The sequence below is a fragment of the Lactuca virosa genome, chromosome 7, assembly GCF_052849685.1.
Source record: "Lactuca virosa cultivar CGN04683 chromosome 7, Lactuca_virosa_CGN04683_v6, whole genome shotgun sequence".
Classification (NCBI taxonomy): domain Eukaryota; kingdom Viridiplantae; phylum Streptophyta; class Magnoliopsida; order Asterales; family Asteraceae; genus Lactuca; species Lactuca virosa.
Window position 1 is genome coordinate 77,844,153 of NC_136432.1, and position 17,511 is coordinate 77,861,663.

Below are 17,511 nucleotides of genomic sequence, written 5' to 3' on the forward strand. Positions count from 1 at the left end.
ATATTAACATAGTATATTCACTTGTGAATATTATATGATATATTCACTTATGAATATTAAATGATATTTTCATATGTGAATATTACATAGTATTACATGGTATATCACATGTGAATATTACATAGTATATTCACTTGTGAATATTAGATGATATATTCACTTATGAATATTACACATTATATTCACATATGAATATTACAAGGTATATTCACTTATGAATATTAGAAGGTATTTTCACAAATATATATAATTTTTATATGTTATTCACATATAAATAACATACAGACTTGCATATTTGTTTTGTGTTTTTAATAATTATATACTGATTCATGTGAGAAAACATATTCATATGTGAATATAACGTGGTAATTTAGTTTATGCATTTCATCAAACAGTTGGAGTGCATACAATTTAACTATTTTAAAAATGTTAAAAACATGATACTTCCAATTCAAGTTATCAATTCCAAATCATCATATACTTCCGATTTCGACTTCAGATGCGACATCCTATGTCTGATCGATTTCTCATTTTGATTTTGATTTCCGAAAATCCGATTGGGAACCTGTGAGTACCGATTCCGAGTCCTTCAATGTCGACTGTGAGTGGGAGTCCAGAACTCCGATTCCAATTTCATGAACATCGAAGAAATTCCGATTCCAACTGAGTTCGTTTGCGAATCTGGGAAATTCCAGTTCCAAATCTGTTATGAACTTTAACAGATGCTTGCAAGCTACGAACATTCGGAGTATTCAACAAAGAAATCGATGAAATTGATGATTGATTAACACTGGATGACATTGATGATGGTTTACTTGAAGAAATCTGGATGATTGTTGAAGGTTGGAGGAGAAATTTTGATGATGAACGAACTGTTATCGAATTCTCTATAGTTACGTATTTGAGATTGAATGTTATTAACATATTTACAAGTTTCCCACCGTGTCTTTTTATGCTTAGATTAAATGAGTGGCTGAGAATGATTCCCCCATTCTCAACCTTTTTTATTTTCTCAATTGAACTTTTATATATATATATATATATATATATATATATATATATATATATATATATATATATATATATATATATATATATATATATATCAACCGCCTGAAAAAAAAAAGATAGAGCTATATGTTATATAAATTAGGGGAAGTAAAAGAGAAGAGAAGAGACACACCTTTTCCTTTATCTCACTTGCTTCAGGTAAAGTTGGAGGGAATTCTGGTGTTTTTGATGGTTAAAGCATATCTCTCTCTCTCTCTCTCTCTCTCTCTCTCTCTCTCTATTTATCCTTGGAATATTTCCACTTTTGAAGAATATATCTCATCCGGGTATCCTTCCAATCTCGTTTTCATTTGTTTTTCACCTAAAAACGTATTTGAACGTGTTCTAGTGTCTGTACTTCTTCGTCTTCTTCTTCATCATCATCCGTCCAGAACCATCAGATCTCAATATAGTATTAGTAGTAGTAAAAGAAGAGGAAGCAGAAACTAACGAGGATTAAGTTCTAGCATTTTCTTTTCTTACGTGTGGTGATCAAAATCAGGATTTCATGCCGCAGTTCTTGATCGATTAACCAATAAACAAAGCCCCGTTTTGTAGTAAGAGAAATGAATATCAGCAGCTCTGATCTCATTGATGCAAAGCTGGAAGAGCATCAATTTTGTGGATCCAAACAGTGTCCCGGTTGTGGCCATAAACTTGAAGGAAAACCGGTACGTTGTAGGGGTATAATTTTGTTTAATTTAATGTACATATATATAGATACAATCGTCTCATAATATTCTTAGCTTCAACTATAAGATTTTGACAAATAAGAATCAAACATGAGAATAGAATTATGCTTGCTGCTGAATTTTCCTTCTATATTTAAATCTCTTGTTTCAAGAAAAGATACACATAAACAAATCCCATAATAAAAAGATTGTCTTTCTCTAGTGATTTATTAATTCGTAAGCTTTTCTTTTGTTGAAATTCATATGATATATATTAATAATTTCTTGTTACTTTTTTCATTTGCAGGATTGGGTAGGTTTACCAGCAGGAGTCAAATTTGATCCAACTGATCAAGAGCTGATAGAACATCTTGAAGCAAAAGTCGAAGCTAAAAACTCAAATAAATCTCACCCTTTGATAGATGAGTTCATCCCTACTATCGAAGGAGAAGATGGAATTTGTTATACTCATCCCGAAAAACTCCCTGGTGAGTTTTAATTTACAACGGAAATTAAGTGGTGGTTTCAAGTTTCACCACCCTGGAAAGCCGAAAAGGATAAGAATAAAGAACACCCACAAGCACAAGAAAACACATGATCGCATAAATATCTTTTATTGTAATTTTCAATAGTTCAATCAGTTAGGTTTTACTATAAGACACCCAAGAAAATTAGGGTTTTCTTGTTTGTTTTGACTTTTTTGAGTGAATTTTGCAGTACTTGTCACACCTAAGATAACCTAATTTTTATAGGGTTTTTGTTTGTTATGACTTTCAATTTTTTTCCATGTTTGATCTTTTAGGAGTTACAAGAGATGGATTGAGTAGACACTTCTTTCATCGACCTTCTAAAGCCTACACCACGGGTACAAGAAAAAGGCGAAAAATCCAAATGGAATGTGACCTACAAGGTGGTGAAACACGGTGGCACAAAACAGGCAAGACCCGACCCGTTATGGTGAACCAAAAGCAAAAGGGATGCAAGAAAATCTTGGTACTCTATACCAACTTTGGGAAAAACCGAAAACCCGAAAAGACAAATTGGGTAATGCATCAATATCATCTTGGACAACTCGAGGAGGAGAGAGAAGGTGAGCTCGTTGTATCGAAGATATTTTTCCAGACTCAACCAAGGCAATGTAATTGGTCCGAAAGAGCTATGAATAACAACATTCACATTGAAGGTGTAAATAATATATATGAAAAGAATAATGTTAGTAGGAGGGAGAGTGGGAGCGGAAGTGGGAGTTGTTCTTCTTCAAAAGAAATTACTGTCGGTGGTACTGCTACTGTTACTGCTACTCCTACTGTTGAAACTTACAGTAACATGAGAGACGAGTTTGTTGGTGCGGTTATGTCGAATTACAATCCAATGGATCAAATGCAACATTTCAAAGGTGTTGAGCAATTTAGCTTCATCCCCTATAGAAAAAGCTTTGGTGAGGTATGTTTCTTGATCAAATCAACAACCAGATATATCTTCTTCTTTACACTCGATTAATGGGACTCACAATATCACAAAAGCATGAATCCCAAATAAGATAACACATCAAAAAGCAAGAACTTAGAACTTGCTCTTTTTTAAGATCCTAAATTTGAATCTACCTGGTGAATAGTCGGCAAAAATATTGAGCTTGCGTGTGTTATGTTTTGAGGTTTTATGAATAAAGATAGAAACATGGACAACTTTAAATCTGGGTTGTTTTCTTGTTGCTAAAGGGTTAATTGGTTGATTGTATTTTACATCAACTTTTTGGCTTATGGGAATGGATTGAGTGCTAAAAATGTTGATATTGGTTGAGTGCAAGGTTAAGAGATGAACTCAAACGGTTTAAGTGTTGCTTTTCTTATTGAAATTGCTTGCATTATCAGCAACATATATATATATATATATATATATATATATATATATATATATATATATATATATATATATATATATATATATATATATATATATATATATATACCTTTGTTATTCTAATTCATGCATGCTTGTACGTTATATTTCACATATATAATGCATGGAGTACAAGTAATAATGCATGCAGTGACTAACAGGGTACAAGTGAAATGTGCAGGTGGGAACGACGACAGGGGAGGGTTCATTGACGTGCGATACGCCTAACCTGCAAAGGCAACACCAGCAGCAGCAGATGAGCCTTGAGAATCATCAGCAGCATTATCCACATCAGCACCACGTGGCAGAAACAGCCTACCATGTCAGCAGGCCATCTCATGCCATGTCATCAAACATCTCTCCTTCTCCCCTACGTCACACCTCCATTATTCTTGATGATGACTCCTTTCATGTGTCTAGGATGATGGAAAATTTTCCGGTAAGTTATTAAAATAAATATATGTATTTTTACATAATTGTAGCACATAATTTGGAAAAGCAGAAATTTAATATGGACAAAAATTTCAAAGTAGGACAAATTAAACAATTTGTATGTATCCTAGTAGCTGAGACTTTTTTTTGACAATCTAAACATAACTTTTTGTTTGGTTATCGCATAATTAATTACAAAAACAAATAAATAAAAAGAGAGAGAAGAAGAAGAAGTTGTAAACTATATCAAGTTGAAGGAAAAAAGTTCAGTCGTGATTTTTCATTTTATACGGTTTTTCTAATATTAAAGCATTTACCACGAACTTTATTTGTTTATTTATTTTTATGTTTAGGTAAGAAAATACTCTCAAATTGTATCAATTCTCTTAGGATCCTTGTCATATTATTTAAAACATCATTTCCTATAATTAAAACTAAAATTATTTAAATTTTTATTTCAATACGAAAATCTTTAAACTTGTTTGTCTATTATTACAACATTTTATAGTATATATTCTGGAATAACAAGTATGTTTTAATAAAATTTCTGCCAGTCCAAAAAACTTTTAAAATTGAAGACACGTACCATTTTAACAAAAGTTTTTCACACAATAACTTTAACACAAAAATCAACCATATCGAGCTCTTGGATGAAAAATAAATCCCATTTTAAACATCATAAATGTAATGTAAACAATACAACTGTAATCAGTATTTCTTTAAAACCTCAAAATATTTGAAAATCGTTCTAATTATTTTCTCTATAATAATAATTAAACATAAAGGGTTATTTGGTCTTGTCACCTAAGTTGAGAACAAGTAATCATTTTGCACTTTCCAAGTTGTTGTTTCGATGAAGACAATACATGATCACATGGATAATTATGTTTTATTGCTGTAAACAAAATAGAGTACTTAAATATGTTGTAGCCTTAAGCATGCATGCATGGGTGGGATTCTTGTTATAAATTATTTAAATAAATAAATTATATGTTACTTACTTTATTATATTAATTACGGAGTATAACATTACCTATTTTGATGCATTAAATTATAATATATCTAGGAAATTTTCTACACTCTTATTGTAGAACAAATCAACTGATTATATATATATATATATATATATATATATATATATATATATATATATATATGTCTGCATTATTAATTTAATTTGTTGTTCTATAAAATTAAACAGCAGCAACAACATCATAAGATAGGAGGAAGATCAGCATCAGGATTGGAGGAACTCATAATGGGGTGCACTCCATCATCATCAGCTGATGTTAAAGAAGTGAGTTTTGTCACCTTTTTGCTCTCTAATATATATATATATATATATATATATATATATATATATATATATATATATATATATATATATATATAAACACTAGCTAGAAAAGAGAGAAAGAGTAATTAATATTGGATTTAAAGAAGGAATATGAATATTAAAATAAAGAAAGAAAAGTTAATGTATATCTCTTTATCTCTTTTGATGGTTCTCACTGAGAAGTAACAATGTTGAAAAGAAAAAGAGAAAAAGAAGTATCTAATATTTCACTCTCCAACTAAATTACATGTATAGGAGTTATTTTTATATATTCCCGTAATTCATTTAGATACATTTACACAATTCGTAATACTTTCTTTTTTGTCATTCATTTTTAAGCATTTTGTAGTTTAAACCTCTTATTATACAAATTTACCACGTATAAGATTACTCTAGTTAATAATCTAATACATATAAGTTATAACATGATTAATTCTAGTTATCAATTTAATAGAAAAATTAATACATCTGAAAAACTGATTTATAAAAAACTGCTTTTATGACGTATTCTATGTATTAATGTATAGAATGTAATATTATTTTTCTAAACGTTAAAAATCTTTGTCAAAAGCATCGTATATCGAGTGACAATTATAACTACATTTAAATTAAAGAATTATAAACAAAATCTGTATGTCGTCGCGTGATAGAGGCTTTTATTTGCATCTGAGTATACCTTTTGCGGTGTTAGACAATCGAAATTCAAACCATTAACAATATTGGATTTTATGTAACAAAATCATATGAAATGCTTGATTTATACCTTTAGGGTGGAAAATAATAGGATAAAAAGTGAGCCAAAAGATGAGCCACAAATTGTGGAACCTGCTTCTCTTTTCTTTCTTACTGAACAGCTAGCAGGAGAAAAAGATTAAAGAAAAACTATATCTGCCCTCTAGAGAGAAATATTAGGTTTCTTTTTTAACACTATGTATTAAGAATATCATAATAAAATATTGGATAAATCGCACTTAAAATAAGCATATTTACAGTTAGCTTTTTTTGTTTTTAAGATATCTTACTTTTAAAACAACATTTAAGGAACAATTTTATAGAACTATAAATATCTTCTGATCTTCATTTTATTTATTTGATTACGAACTTCTTAAAATTCAAGACTAAAAGTAAGTTTTAAAGAAAAGAGAGGATGGTGACCCTAAGTCTTTAGCAAGTGTATGGTATCCTAAGAAATTTATACACAAGACCCAACGTGATTGAAGAGAAAAAGTTATCATAAATTCAGGTATAACTACCATATCTCCTCTTCCATCTTAAAATGAAAAGCAAAAAGAAAATCTCGGGAAACTTACGCTAGTATGTGATTAACGCTTATCATTTAAAATAAATATATTTCTGCCATTTAAAAAACAATTATCTCTAAAAATAAATAAATTTATTTGAATTATATGAACTAAATACTTTATCAAAATTCCTGGGATTCGAAGAACACAAAATATGAATCCATTGTTTAAAAATTGTGCTAAAGACGTGGATTTTAATATAGATTAAAAGTATAAAGCATTGTTTGGCATGCTACAGATAGTTGATAAACTAATTTATTTTTTGAATTTTTTTAAATTGTCATGTTTGGCAAGACTATCTTTTCACGAGCTTTTTTAAAATTAATATTCCTAATATATCCTTAATTAATTATAAAAAACTCAAATTATCTTAAATATTTTTTTATGTAATTTTATATATTTCAATCAGTTTATTAGCTAGTTTTACAAAACGTTCTTTTCTATCGGCTAACTTATAAGCTCGCAACTAGTTTTTCAACTATCAGCTAACAGCTAACTTTTCAGCTAGTACATTAAACATAACCTAAATTTTCTTTTTAACTAGATTAAAAATATAATCCTAACAGAGAAAAAGAGAAAAATAGTGTCATTGCGAATAAATTACGAATATATATATATATATATATATATATATATATATATATATATATATATATATATATATATATATATATATATATATATATATATATATATATATATATATGAACAAATTACACGAATGGTCCTTTAGCTTTACAATTTTTCCCTGAAATGGTCCTTACGGAACTTTTTTCATGGCCCCTACGGAGCAAACCTTGCACATAAACAGTCTTTTTGACTAACACCGTTAGCTTTTCTGTTAAATTAAATGAAAAGACTATATTGCCCTTGCACATCATTACACACATATCGATTTCTCCTTCACATAAACACTAAACATTCAAGAACACACACCCTCTCAAGAACACACCACCTACTGCCACCATCAGCCACCACCACCGTCCATCACCACCATCCATCACCAAAGTCCATTACCGTCGTCCGCCTACTACTACCAGCAGCTACTCCTTCCTCCGCCACCACCAGATATGTATTGAGCCTTCTCTCGCTAGCTCTCTCCACCAATCCACTACCGATCTCCTCCTTAGATCTTGGTTCATCGGAATCTGCAAACGCCAAAGCAGATCTGATGGAAGAAATTTTTACTCCTCCTTAGATAGCGGTTCATCGGAGCCTTCTCTATCTCTCTCTATCTCTCCATCTCTCTCTATATCGTCACCTTCCCCCAAAAACCGTAAGAAAACCTTACAAGAACAATCACGTTTTCCATCAGATTTTTACCATCTTAAACATTTAAAACATCATCCTCAACTTTTGATTTTCGAGTTCAAGTATCAAGACGTTTTCTTTTTTATTTTTGAGTTGAAGACATGCCCTAACTTTTCAAAGTTTAACCTCGATTTGCATCGGGTCCGCCATTGTTATTCGAGCATCAGATTTGTCATTGTTGTTTATCCAAGCTCGATTTTCAAGTTCAAGAAACCCTAACTTCATCAGATTTGCCAGTATGTGTGTGTGATTTGATCTCCAAGTGTGTGTGTGTGGCGATTTTTGCAGGTGTATCATTTTCCAGATCTGGTGGTGTTGGTATATGATTGAATTGCTACCACCATTTTTTTAGCCGATTAGAAGATTGTGATAAAATAACAAAACCAATGAATAATGAAAGAGGAAGATAAGTAGAATCTATAAGGCACGAAGCATGAAGAAGAAGAATAAGAAGAGAGAGAGAGAGAGAGAGAGAGAGAGAGAGAGAGAGGGCATCGGTCTATAAGGTTTTATTATATATCAATTTAAAAAGAAAACAAAAAAATTCATTAAGGGTATATTGGTAATTTCATATAGGTTTAACTACAAAAATTTAACAGAGTTAATCAAAAGGACCAGTATTGGGACAAAATTAAAACTAAAAGGTCATTTATGTGCAATGTTTGCTCCGTAGGGGCCATATCATGGAAAAAAGTTCCGTAAGGACCATTTCAGGGAAAAATTATAAAGCTAAAGGACCATATTTGTTCTATATATATATATATATATATATATATATATATATATATATATATATATATATATATATATATATATATTCAAAACAACTTAATTAAATACGTACACCATACAACACCTTTCGTAGTGTGTGTGTGTGTGTGTGTGTGTGTGTGTGTGTGTGTGTGTGTGTGTGTGTGTGTATATATATATAGTTTATAGAGTTATTGAGCGATAAATAATATGATGGATTAAATAAAAATTTTACTTATGAGAAAGTAGGGAATTGGTTTTACACAAAGATTGGTATGTTGTCAAGGAATTTGGAAAGTAGCTAAGAAATTTTTTTGCAAATTTTGAATCTACATGAGATATGTGATACTGTTTGCAACAACTTTGTATTCAACTTTAAATGTGGAATAGGAAACCCACACACATTATTGGTTTTGATAAAAGGGGAACATAGAACATTATCTAAGAAAAATGATTTTTTTTCTAGGACAAGTGTGCTCCACCACTATGATATATTTTCAAACATGTGTGATCATCAATATATATTTATTTCATTTGGAATATCGTAGGTTGAAAATTATTGCAAATTGTTCACATCGTTAATGACATGATGATAAGCTCTAGAATCAACAAGCCATTGTTATGTGGATGGTTTGTTGTGAAATGTCATGTTAGCACTAACTTGAGAGCTAGTAATCTCCATGTTTTGGTTTTGTTTTGAGAAATCTTACGAGTTTGCAGCACTTACCAGTTAGATTCCCTGTAATTTCACAAAAATTTCAAACAAATCAATTTGAGGGATGATTTAAGTTGGATGAGGGAGGATTCTAATTTAAATGATAATTGAGAGGATTTTGATTTTATGTTTGAGTGTGTCGTTAGAAAGACCAAAGTGTTGATTTTCATGTTGTGAGATCGATGTTGGCTAGACTGATGAGTCATATAGTTTTTCGTTGTAATAGGATTTGATGGGATGATGTTCTATGATCTCTTAACCCGACGTTCAAAGTCCTCTAACTTATCAAATAGTTCAATAAATGTGACCGGGGTGTCATGGACCCAAACAACAGCAACATAGGACTAAATTTCATCACCAACACCTTTGAGTATGTCCATTATTAGGTCTTCTTCTATATCATAATATCCGATCATAACAAGTACATCACTAGTAGCCCTAACATCTTGTATGTATTCTACAACAGAACGAGTACCTTAACAATTGTCATGGAGTTTCTTATTATAAGAACATGATGCACGAGTGAGATTTGTTAGTCAAGAGAATAGAGATACGACTCTAAGCTTTGTAATGTTAGTATATTGACATTAGTGCGACATGGTCTTATAAGTAGTCATATATGTTGGAGTCCTCCTTCTCTCTATAAGGGCTCTTTTAGAGAGTTCATATAGTGACTTCACATATCTTTACATGGTATAAGAGTCAGAGTCTGCATCCCCGTGGCTTAGCACATCCCTATCTATCATCATCGAGCCTCCGAATCTGAGAAGAGTGTTAGTATATCTCACATTGGTGCGACACAGTCTTATAAGTGGTTATATATGTTGGAGTCCCCTTCTCTCTATAAGGACTCTTTTAGAGAGCTAATATGGGGACTCCAAATATATTTACACGTAAGATGAGAAGACGGCAAATATATGAGACTGAATTTCTAATGCACTCTTTTCGATGACTTTATTGTTGTCTTTTATTTCTTTGATCATTTTTGTAGGTTTGGATATTTATTTTATTAAGGCCAAATTAAATTAGTTTGGTGGGATATTGGTAGAAGTCTTAAGAAGACAACTTAGTTTATGAGGTACAAGATGTCATGAATTAGAGAGCGTTTAAAGAGGGCTCAAATGTAATATGGAGTTATTGAGCGACCACTATTATATGTGATTAAGGTTACATGGGATTAAATACAAATTGACAAGAGAGAAAGTAGGAAAAATACAATATATAACAAGGAGATAATCCTTCCTTTATACTAGGAGGGGTTAGGTGATGTATTGTGAACAATGAGTAATGATTATTGCAGAGGCAATGTATGATTCCATATTAGGGGTGGCACGTACAAGATATCATAAAATTTCAGTAGCTGCATGATAATAGAAAAAAAATCGAAACTGAAATTTCACGTGTAGCCATGGGGTTATATTTTCTTTAAATAGTATAACCCTTGAGAAAAAATTGTGCAATTCAATACAAACCTTAATATATTTTTTTTCTATATTCTCTAAGAAAATATACCCCCATCCCGAGGTTATATACAATTATAGCGAACTTTCATCTTTAAATAAATCATGTTAATATTTATCAGTTACTGAATACAACTTTTATAGTCATCTTTTTCATGAATCCATATAAATCTTGTTAATAATGTGTAATTTTTAATCTAACCATACGCTTTATAACTTTATTGCACCAAACGTTTTCTACTTGGGCACCATTGCATCCCATGCAGGCATGCATGATATAACCTTACATTTTTAGAGACTAACCCTAAAAATATAATATATTTTATTTTCTTGTTTCCATTGCAGGAATGTTCCATCACAAACCCACAGGAGACAGACTGGTTGAAGTACTCCACCTACTGGCCAGACCCTGATCACCATGTCTAGAACCCAACAATATATATATATATATATATATATATATATATATATATATATATATATATATATATACACACACACAATCTAGTGTTAAGACTTTGATCAAGAAAGCTATTCAAGAGTAGGAGCAAGGAGACACATGCAGTACACAACATACAGTTCTTTAAGTGAATATCGACTTTTTGAAACAGTTGTATTTAGTTTTCCGTTATAAATTCATTATATCTCTTGATAAAATATCAAAAACAAAGACGTACTGCACAAGAAAGGGAGCAAAAAAGAGCATATATATATATATATATATATATATATATATATATATGTGTGTGTTTTTGTGTGTGTGTGTGTGTGTGTGAGAGAGAGAGAGAGAGAGAGAGAGAGAGAGAGAGAGAGAGAGAGAGAGAGAGAGAGAGAGAGATTTTGATGAGAGTCATACTCTGTGTGTGTGAATATAAACCTTGACTGAACAGAGAACTATAAAGCAATTCAATGTTGGGAAAGAGAAAAGAAGAAGCCAAAAATGGAAAGGGAAAAAAGAAAAAGAAAAACCCAAGGGAAAGGCTGCTGTCTACTAACATCATTATGATTACACATATCGTCTTTAAGCATATTGTTTCTTTATATTTAATTTAGTGTAAACTCCATGTTTAGTCCCCAAGGTTTGATAAACGTAATACCTAGTCCACAATATTGGTTTCATTCAAACTTGATCCTTACTCCAATATATCGTTGCAATGCTCGTACTTTAACCTAAATTCCGTTAAGGTGGAACCATTAAGATCCTCATGTATCATGCGAGGGTAATAGTCTTTTTCCTCATCTTTCCCATATTCACAATCTGTGAACACCACCCTATTCATTTTAGTTCATGCCAACATCATCCATTTTATCAATTAATTCATACGCCTCAAACAAATACGTAAATTCAATAACCATCAATAATTGTAGTATAACTGTATAAGCGTAACATCCATATTTTAGGGATATTTTTTTTCTTTTTGGTATTAAATTAAATTTTACTAAATTTAAATAAGAGTAAATTACACGAATGGTCCCTATGGTTTGGGTAATATACGCCCTTGGTCCCTAATTGTGTTTTTTTAATTCGGACAGTACCTATGATATAATTTTGTTGCGCGTTTGGTCCCTGTCATATCTAAAAAGACTGTATTACCCTTCCTTATTTATTTTTTGATTTATTTATTGATTATTGATTATTTATTTTATATATTTATTTATTATTTAGCAAAAAAATAAAATGAATTAAAATAAACCTAAACCCAACCTAAATCACCTTCCAATATATACTTCACCCTCTTGTTTTTCCTCCCCTGCATCCAACCTCACCGTCTTCCCCATCTTGTTAGGTTCTCCTTCTCTGACATATTCTCATTCTCTTTCTTATAACTCATCTGTAAGTTCAAGATGCATCTATGTTTTGATCGGAAGAGGGTTTTGATACCCATTTATCATTCTTCTAAACTATCTGGTTCTTCAGAACAGTCGTTGGAAACCATGACATCTAGTTTTGATTTCACAATGATTGCTTTAAGTGGTCTAGGAATGGTTCGTTGCACCTAAATGAGAATAAGGAAGGAATGATGATATCACAATGTCTTCTTTTCTGCATCTTGATGTCGAACGGGAAGACGACGGTCTAGTGGTTTATGGAGGCCGATGTTCCAGTGATTGCGGTTTCCGTTAACGATGGCGGGCTACGGATGATGGTCTGGTTATGTAAATGAGTTGGGGTTTTGTTCTTTTGATGTCTGATGAGAGAAGATAAAGGGTCGTTGGAAGCATTCAAAGTTGTCTATATGCACTTGAAAGCCACCGATGTGCACTCGAAAGACGTAATCTGCTATATCGATCTGTAATCTGCTATATATATATATATATATATATATATATATATATATATATATATATATATATATATATATATATATATATATCTTCTCTAAAACTAGAAGTCTTGAACCATTAATTAGAACACAATGGAGCCTCCACAATGCTCCACACCTTGTCGGCGCCCTTAAAAATCAACCTAAACCCAACCTAAATCACCTTCCAATATATACTTCACCTTCTTGTTTTTCCTCCCCTGCATCCAACCTCACCGTCTTCCCCATCTTGTTAGGTTCTCCTTCTCTGACATATTCTCATTCTCTTTCTTATAACTCATCTGTAAGTTCAAGGTGCATCTATGTTTTGATCGGAAGAGGGTTTTGATACCCATTTATCATTCTTCTAAACTATCTGGTTCTTCAGAACAGTCGTTGGAAACCATGACATCTAGTTTTGATTTCACAATGATTGCTTTAAGTGGTCTACGAATGGTTCGTTGCACCTAAATGAGAATAAGGAAGGAATGATGATATCACAATGTCTTCTTTTCTGCATCTTGATGTCGAACGGGAAGACGACGGTCTAGTGGTTTATGGAGGCCGATGTTCCAGTTATTGCGGTTTCCGTTAACGATGGCGGGCTACGGATGATGGTCTGGTTATGTAAATGAGTTGGGGTTTTGTTCTTTTGATGTCTGATGAGAGAAGATAAAGGGTCGTTGGTAGCATTCAGAGTTGTCTATATGCACTTGAAAGCCACCGATGTGCACTCGAAAGACGTAATCTGCTATATCGATCTGTAATCTGCTATATATATATATATATATATATATATATATATATATATATATATATATATATATATATATATATATATATATATATATCTTCTCTAAAACTAGAAGTCTTGAACCATTAATTAGAACACAATGGAGCCTCCAAAATGCTCCACACCTTGTCGGCGCCCTTAAAAATCATCATGAAACATCCCAAAATACGGTCCAAAAATTTCATTTATAAATCATTAGTTAAAACAGTATTACTAAAAATCATTTATCAAAACATGAACCATAATATCTCAAATGTCAAAACAGTGTATCCATATCAATCACATGTCAAGTAAATCAAAGTAAAATATCCCAGGCTAAACATAAATGGTGTGTGTGATGCAGTCATCCCGAACTCTCCCCTTGCTACCGGAAGTACCTGAAACCAAAGCTAAAAATTGTAAGCACGAAGCTTAGTGAGTCTCCCCAAACTACCACATACCATACACATAATCACATAATCACATACTCACATACATTAGGCCTTGCCCGCTACATCGGGCCCCGCCCGGCATCGGACCGAAGTCCGGTATACATATAACATATCAACAACCATATAAAATAAACATATAAACATTCCTCGGGGTTGCCCCGGCATCGGACCGAAGCCCGGAACAAATAACAGATAACATATAAGTTAAACGTTCCTCAGGCTTGCCCCGGCATCGGACCGTAGTCTGGAACACATAAACATACACATGCAAGAATCACGAAGACATTAAGCATAGAAACATTCATCGGGCTTGCCCCGACATTGTACCAAAGTCCGGAAACATATAAACTACATCGGGCTAACCCCGACATCGCTAACATACATAAACGGGCCGGCATTGGTGCCTTAGACCCGTTCCTAGGAGGAAAACTCACCTCACAATCGAAAGTCAAATATTGATGCTCACGCTATCAGCTGCTCCGGACTACTCCACACCTAAGAAATCATGCAGTTAAACCCTTAGACTTACCCTCCTTCTCAATAGTTGACAAAAAGTCAACTTAGGTCAAAAGTCAACGCCTCGGGTCAATGGTCCACTTTTCTTATCATTCTGTACTCACGTACTGACCTTCCTTGGCTCACGTCGTGAGAGTCAACTCGACTTGGGTTGACACAGCAAGTCAACTCGGTTCACTCGCCTCAGGGTTTCAAATCAGGGCAGTCGCCATGCTCACGTCGTGAGACTATACTTCTCACGTCGTAAGAACTGTTCTGTGAGCATTAAGCTCTTAATCCTTTAAGATGTGCATTGGGACTTTCCATAATACCATATCTAGCCTAAAGGACCATAAAAATCATATCTTTTCAGTCATGCATGTCTCATGAATGACTTAAACACTAGTTAAGTCAAAAGATGGGTGTAAACATCAAGATTCAAACTTGGAGTCCAAAAACTTGCACCAAAATCCAGATCCAAGGTTTTTAATACAACAAATGACTCAATGGTCCATAAAGTTGCCAACATTATGGACTTCATGCATGATAATCCAAGATCCCATGAAAAGAAGGCAACCATAACCTAGATCTAGTAAGATTAACTCAAAAAGATAGGATCTTTATGACTTAGAGAAGCTCACAAGCTCAGAAAATCCACAAGAAAGGGTTTATGTCGTCAAAAGGAACCACCACAAGAGCTTCTTCTTCTTCTTTAAGGAAAACAAAACACCATTAACACACCAATACCACCAACAATGGCTCAAGGACTCAATAGGGTTGAATCTAGGGTTTTTCCGTGACTTCGGAGTGAAAGAGGCTGAGGATGGGCGACCCTAGCCTCCTCATTCCGTTTTATACTCGATTTTTAGGGTTTGGAACCATTAGGCCTGGCTCACATCTTGAGATCTTATGCCTCACGTCGTGAGGTTCGTCAACACGGGTCAAACGGTCAATGGTACTACTCACGACGTGACCACTATGGCTCACGTCGTGAGCCTCTTCTAAATGCAAAAATTAATATTTTTAATACCTCAGATTCGGATGTTACAATTCTCCCCCACTTGAATCAGACTTTGTGCTCGAAGTCCACTGTCTCAAATAATCTTGGATAATGCTCCCTCATATCCTCCTCTGGCTCCCACATCCACTCTGACACCTTGCGGTGCTGCCACTGCACCTTAACTAACTGCACAACCTTGTTCCTCAAGGTTTTTGTCTTCCGATCCAAAATCACCACTGGTTTCTCAACATAATTCAGACGGTCGTCCACCTGAATATCCTCTAAGAGCACAACTGCGGAGTCATCCACTAAGCACTTCCGCGGCTGGGAGACGTGAAAAGTGTTGTGGAACTGACTAAGCTCGGTTGGCAGATCCAGTCGATACGCAACCCGGCCCACCCGAGCCAAAACCCTGAATGGACCAATGAACCTGGGGCCCAGTTTGCCCCGCTTCCTGAACCGGATGTCACATTTCCAAGGTGACACCTTCAGGAGAATCATATCCCCCACCTGAAACTCCTGGTCCGATCGGCGCTTGTCGGCATAGCTCTTTTTCCGACTTTGAGCATTCTGGAGTCTGCTCCGGACCTGCTGGATCATCTCAGTAGTCTTGAGTACCACTTTCGTACTCCCCATGACCCGCTGACCGACCTCGCCTCAACAGATTGGGTTCCTAAACTTTCTCCTGTAGAGCATCTCAAAGGGAGGCCGATCTATGCTAGTGTGGTAGTTGTTGTTATACGAAAATTCCGCTAACGGAAGATACGTATCCCAACTGCCACCGAAATCCAATACATATGCGCGTAGCATGTCCTCAAGAGTCTGAATCGTCCTCTCGCTCTGCCCATCCATCTAAGGGTGAAAAGCGGTGCTGAAGTGGAGACGAGTACCCATCTCGTCGTGAAACAGCTTCCAAAATCGGGAAGTAAAACGAGCATCCCGGTCTGACACCACCGAGACAGGCACTCCATGTCGTGCCACTACCTCACGTATGTAAATCTCGGCCAGCTTCTCAGCCGATATACTCTCCTGGATCCGGATAAAATGAGCACTCTTGGTCAACCGATCACGTGCGGTCCTGGGAAGCTTCGTGATGAAGTCCATAGTGATATCTTCCCATTTCCACATAGGAATGTCTAGCGGTTGCATCTTGTCGTGTGGCCTCTGGTGCTCGGCCTTGACCTTCCTGCCGGTCAAGCACCGCTCTACATAAAATGCTACGTCCCGCTTCATGTAGGACCACCAGTAATCAGGGCGAAGATCCTGATACATCTTCGTCGCCCGGGGATGGATGGAGAACCTCGACTTGTGGGCCTCATCCATCAGAACCTGTCATACCCCGCCCCATTACGGAACCCAGACCCTCCCATGCAGGGTCAACAACCCACGGTTGTCATAATCAAATGAAGCCACCCGTCCTACGATCCGCTCGCACTTCCGGCGCTCTTCCTTCAGGCCCTCAACATGCTCCTCTCTAATCCGCTCCAGCAATGGAGTAATCACTGTCATCCTCAAATATATGAATCGAATCGAGGCCGCCACTGCCTTACAGCTCATAGCATCG

General features: G+C 34.4%; 1 protein-coding gene across 2 annotated transcripts; it reads left to right on the plus strand.

The window, feature by feature from the left end:
* Positions 1–1,613: 1,613 nt before the first annotated feature.
* LOC145125361 (NAC domain-containing protein 75-like) lies at positions 1,614–11,967 on the plus strand. Of its 2 annotated transcripts, none has more exons than XM_079060823.1 (6): positions 1,614–1,721; positions 2,029–2,209; positions 2,524–3,164; positions 3,802–4,059; positions 5,257–5,349; positions 11,271–11,967. In XM_079060823.1, the coding sequence occupies exons 1-6, from the start codon at positions 1,617–1,619 to the stop codon at positions 11,349–11,351; spliced, it is 1,359 nt and encodes a 452-aa protein (XP_078916949.1). In that variant the 5' UTR covers positions 1,614–1,616; the 3' UTR covers positions 11,352–11,967. The 2 variants fall into 2 exon arrangements, with proteins under 2 accessions (XP_078916949.1, XP_078916948.1); XM_079060822.1 differs by having other exon boundaries at positions 5,254–5,349; positions 11,271–11,964.
* Positions 11,968–17,511: the final 5,544 nt, after the last annotated feature.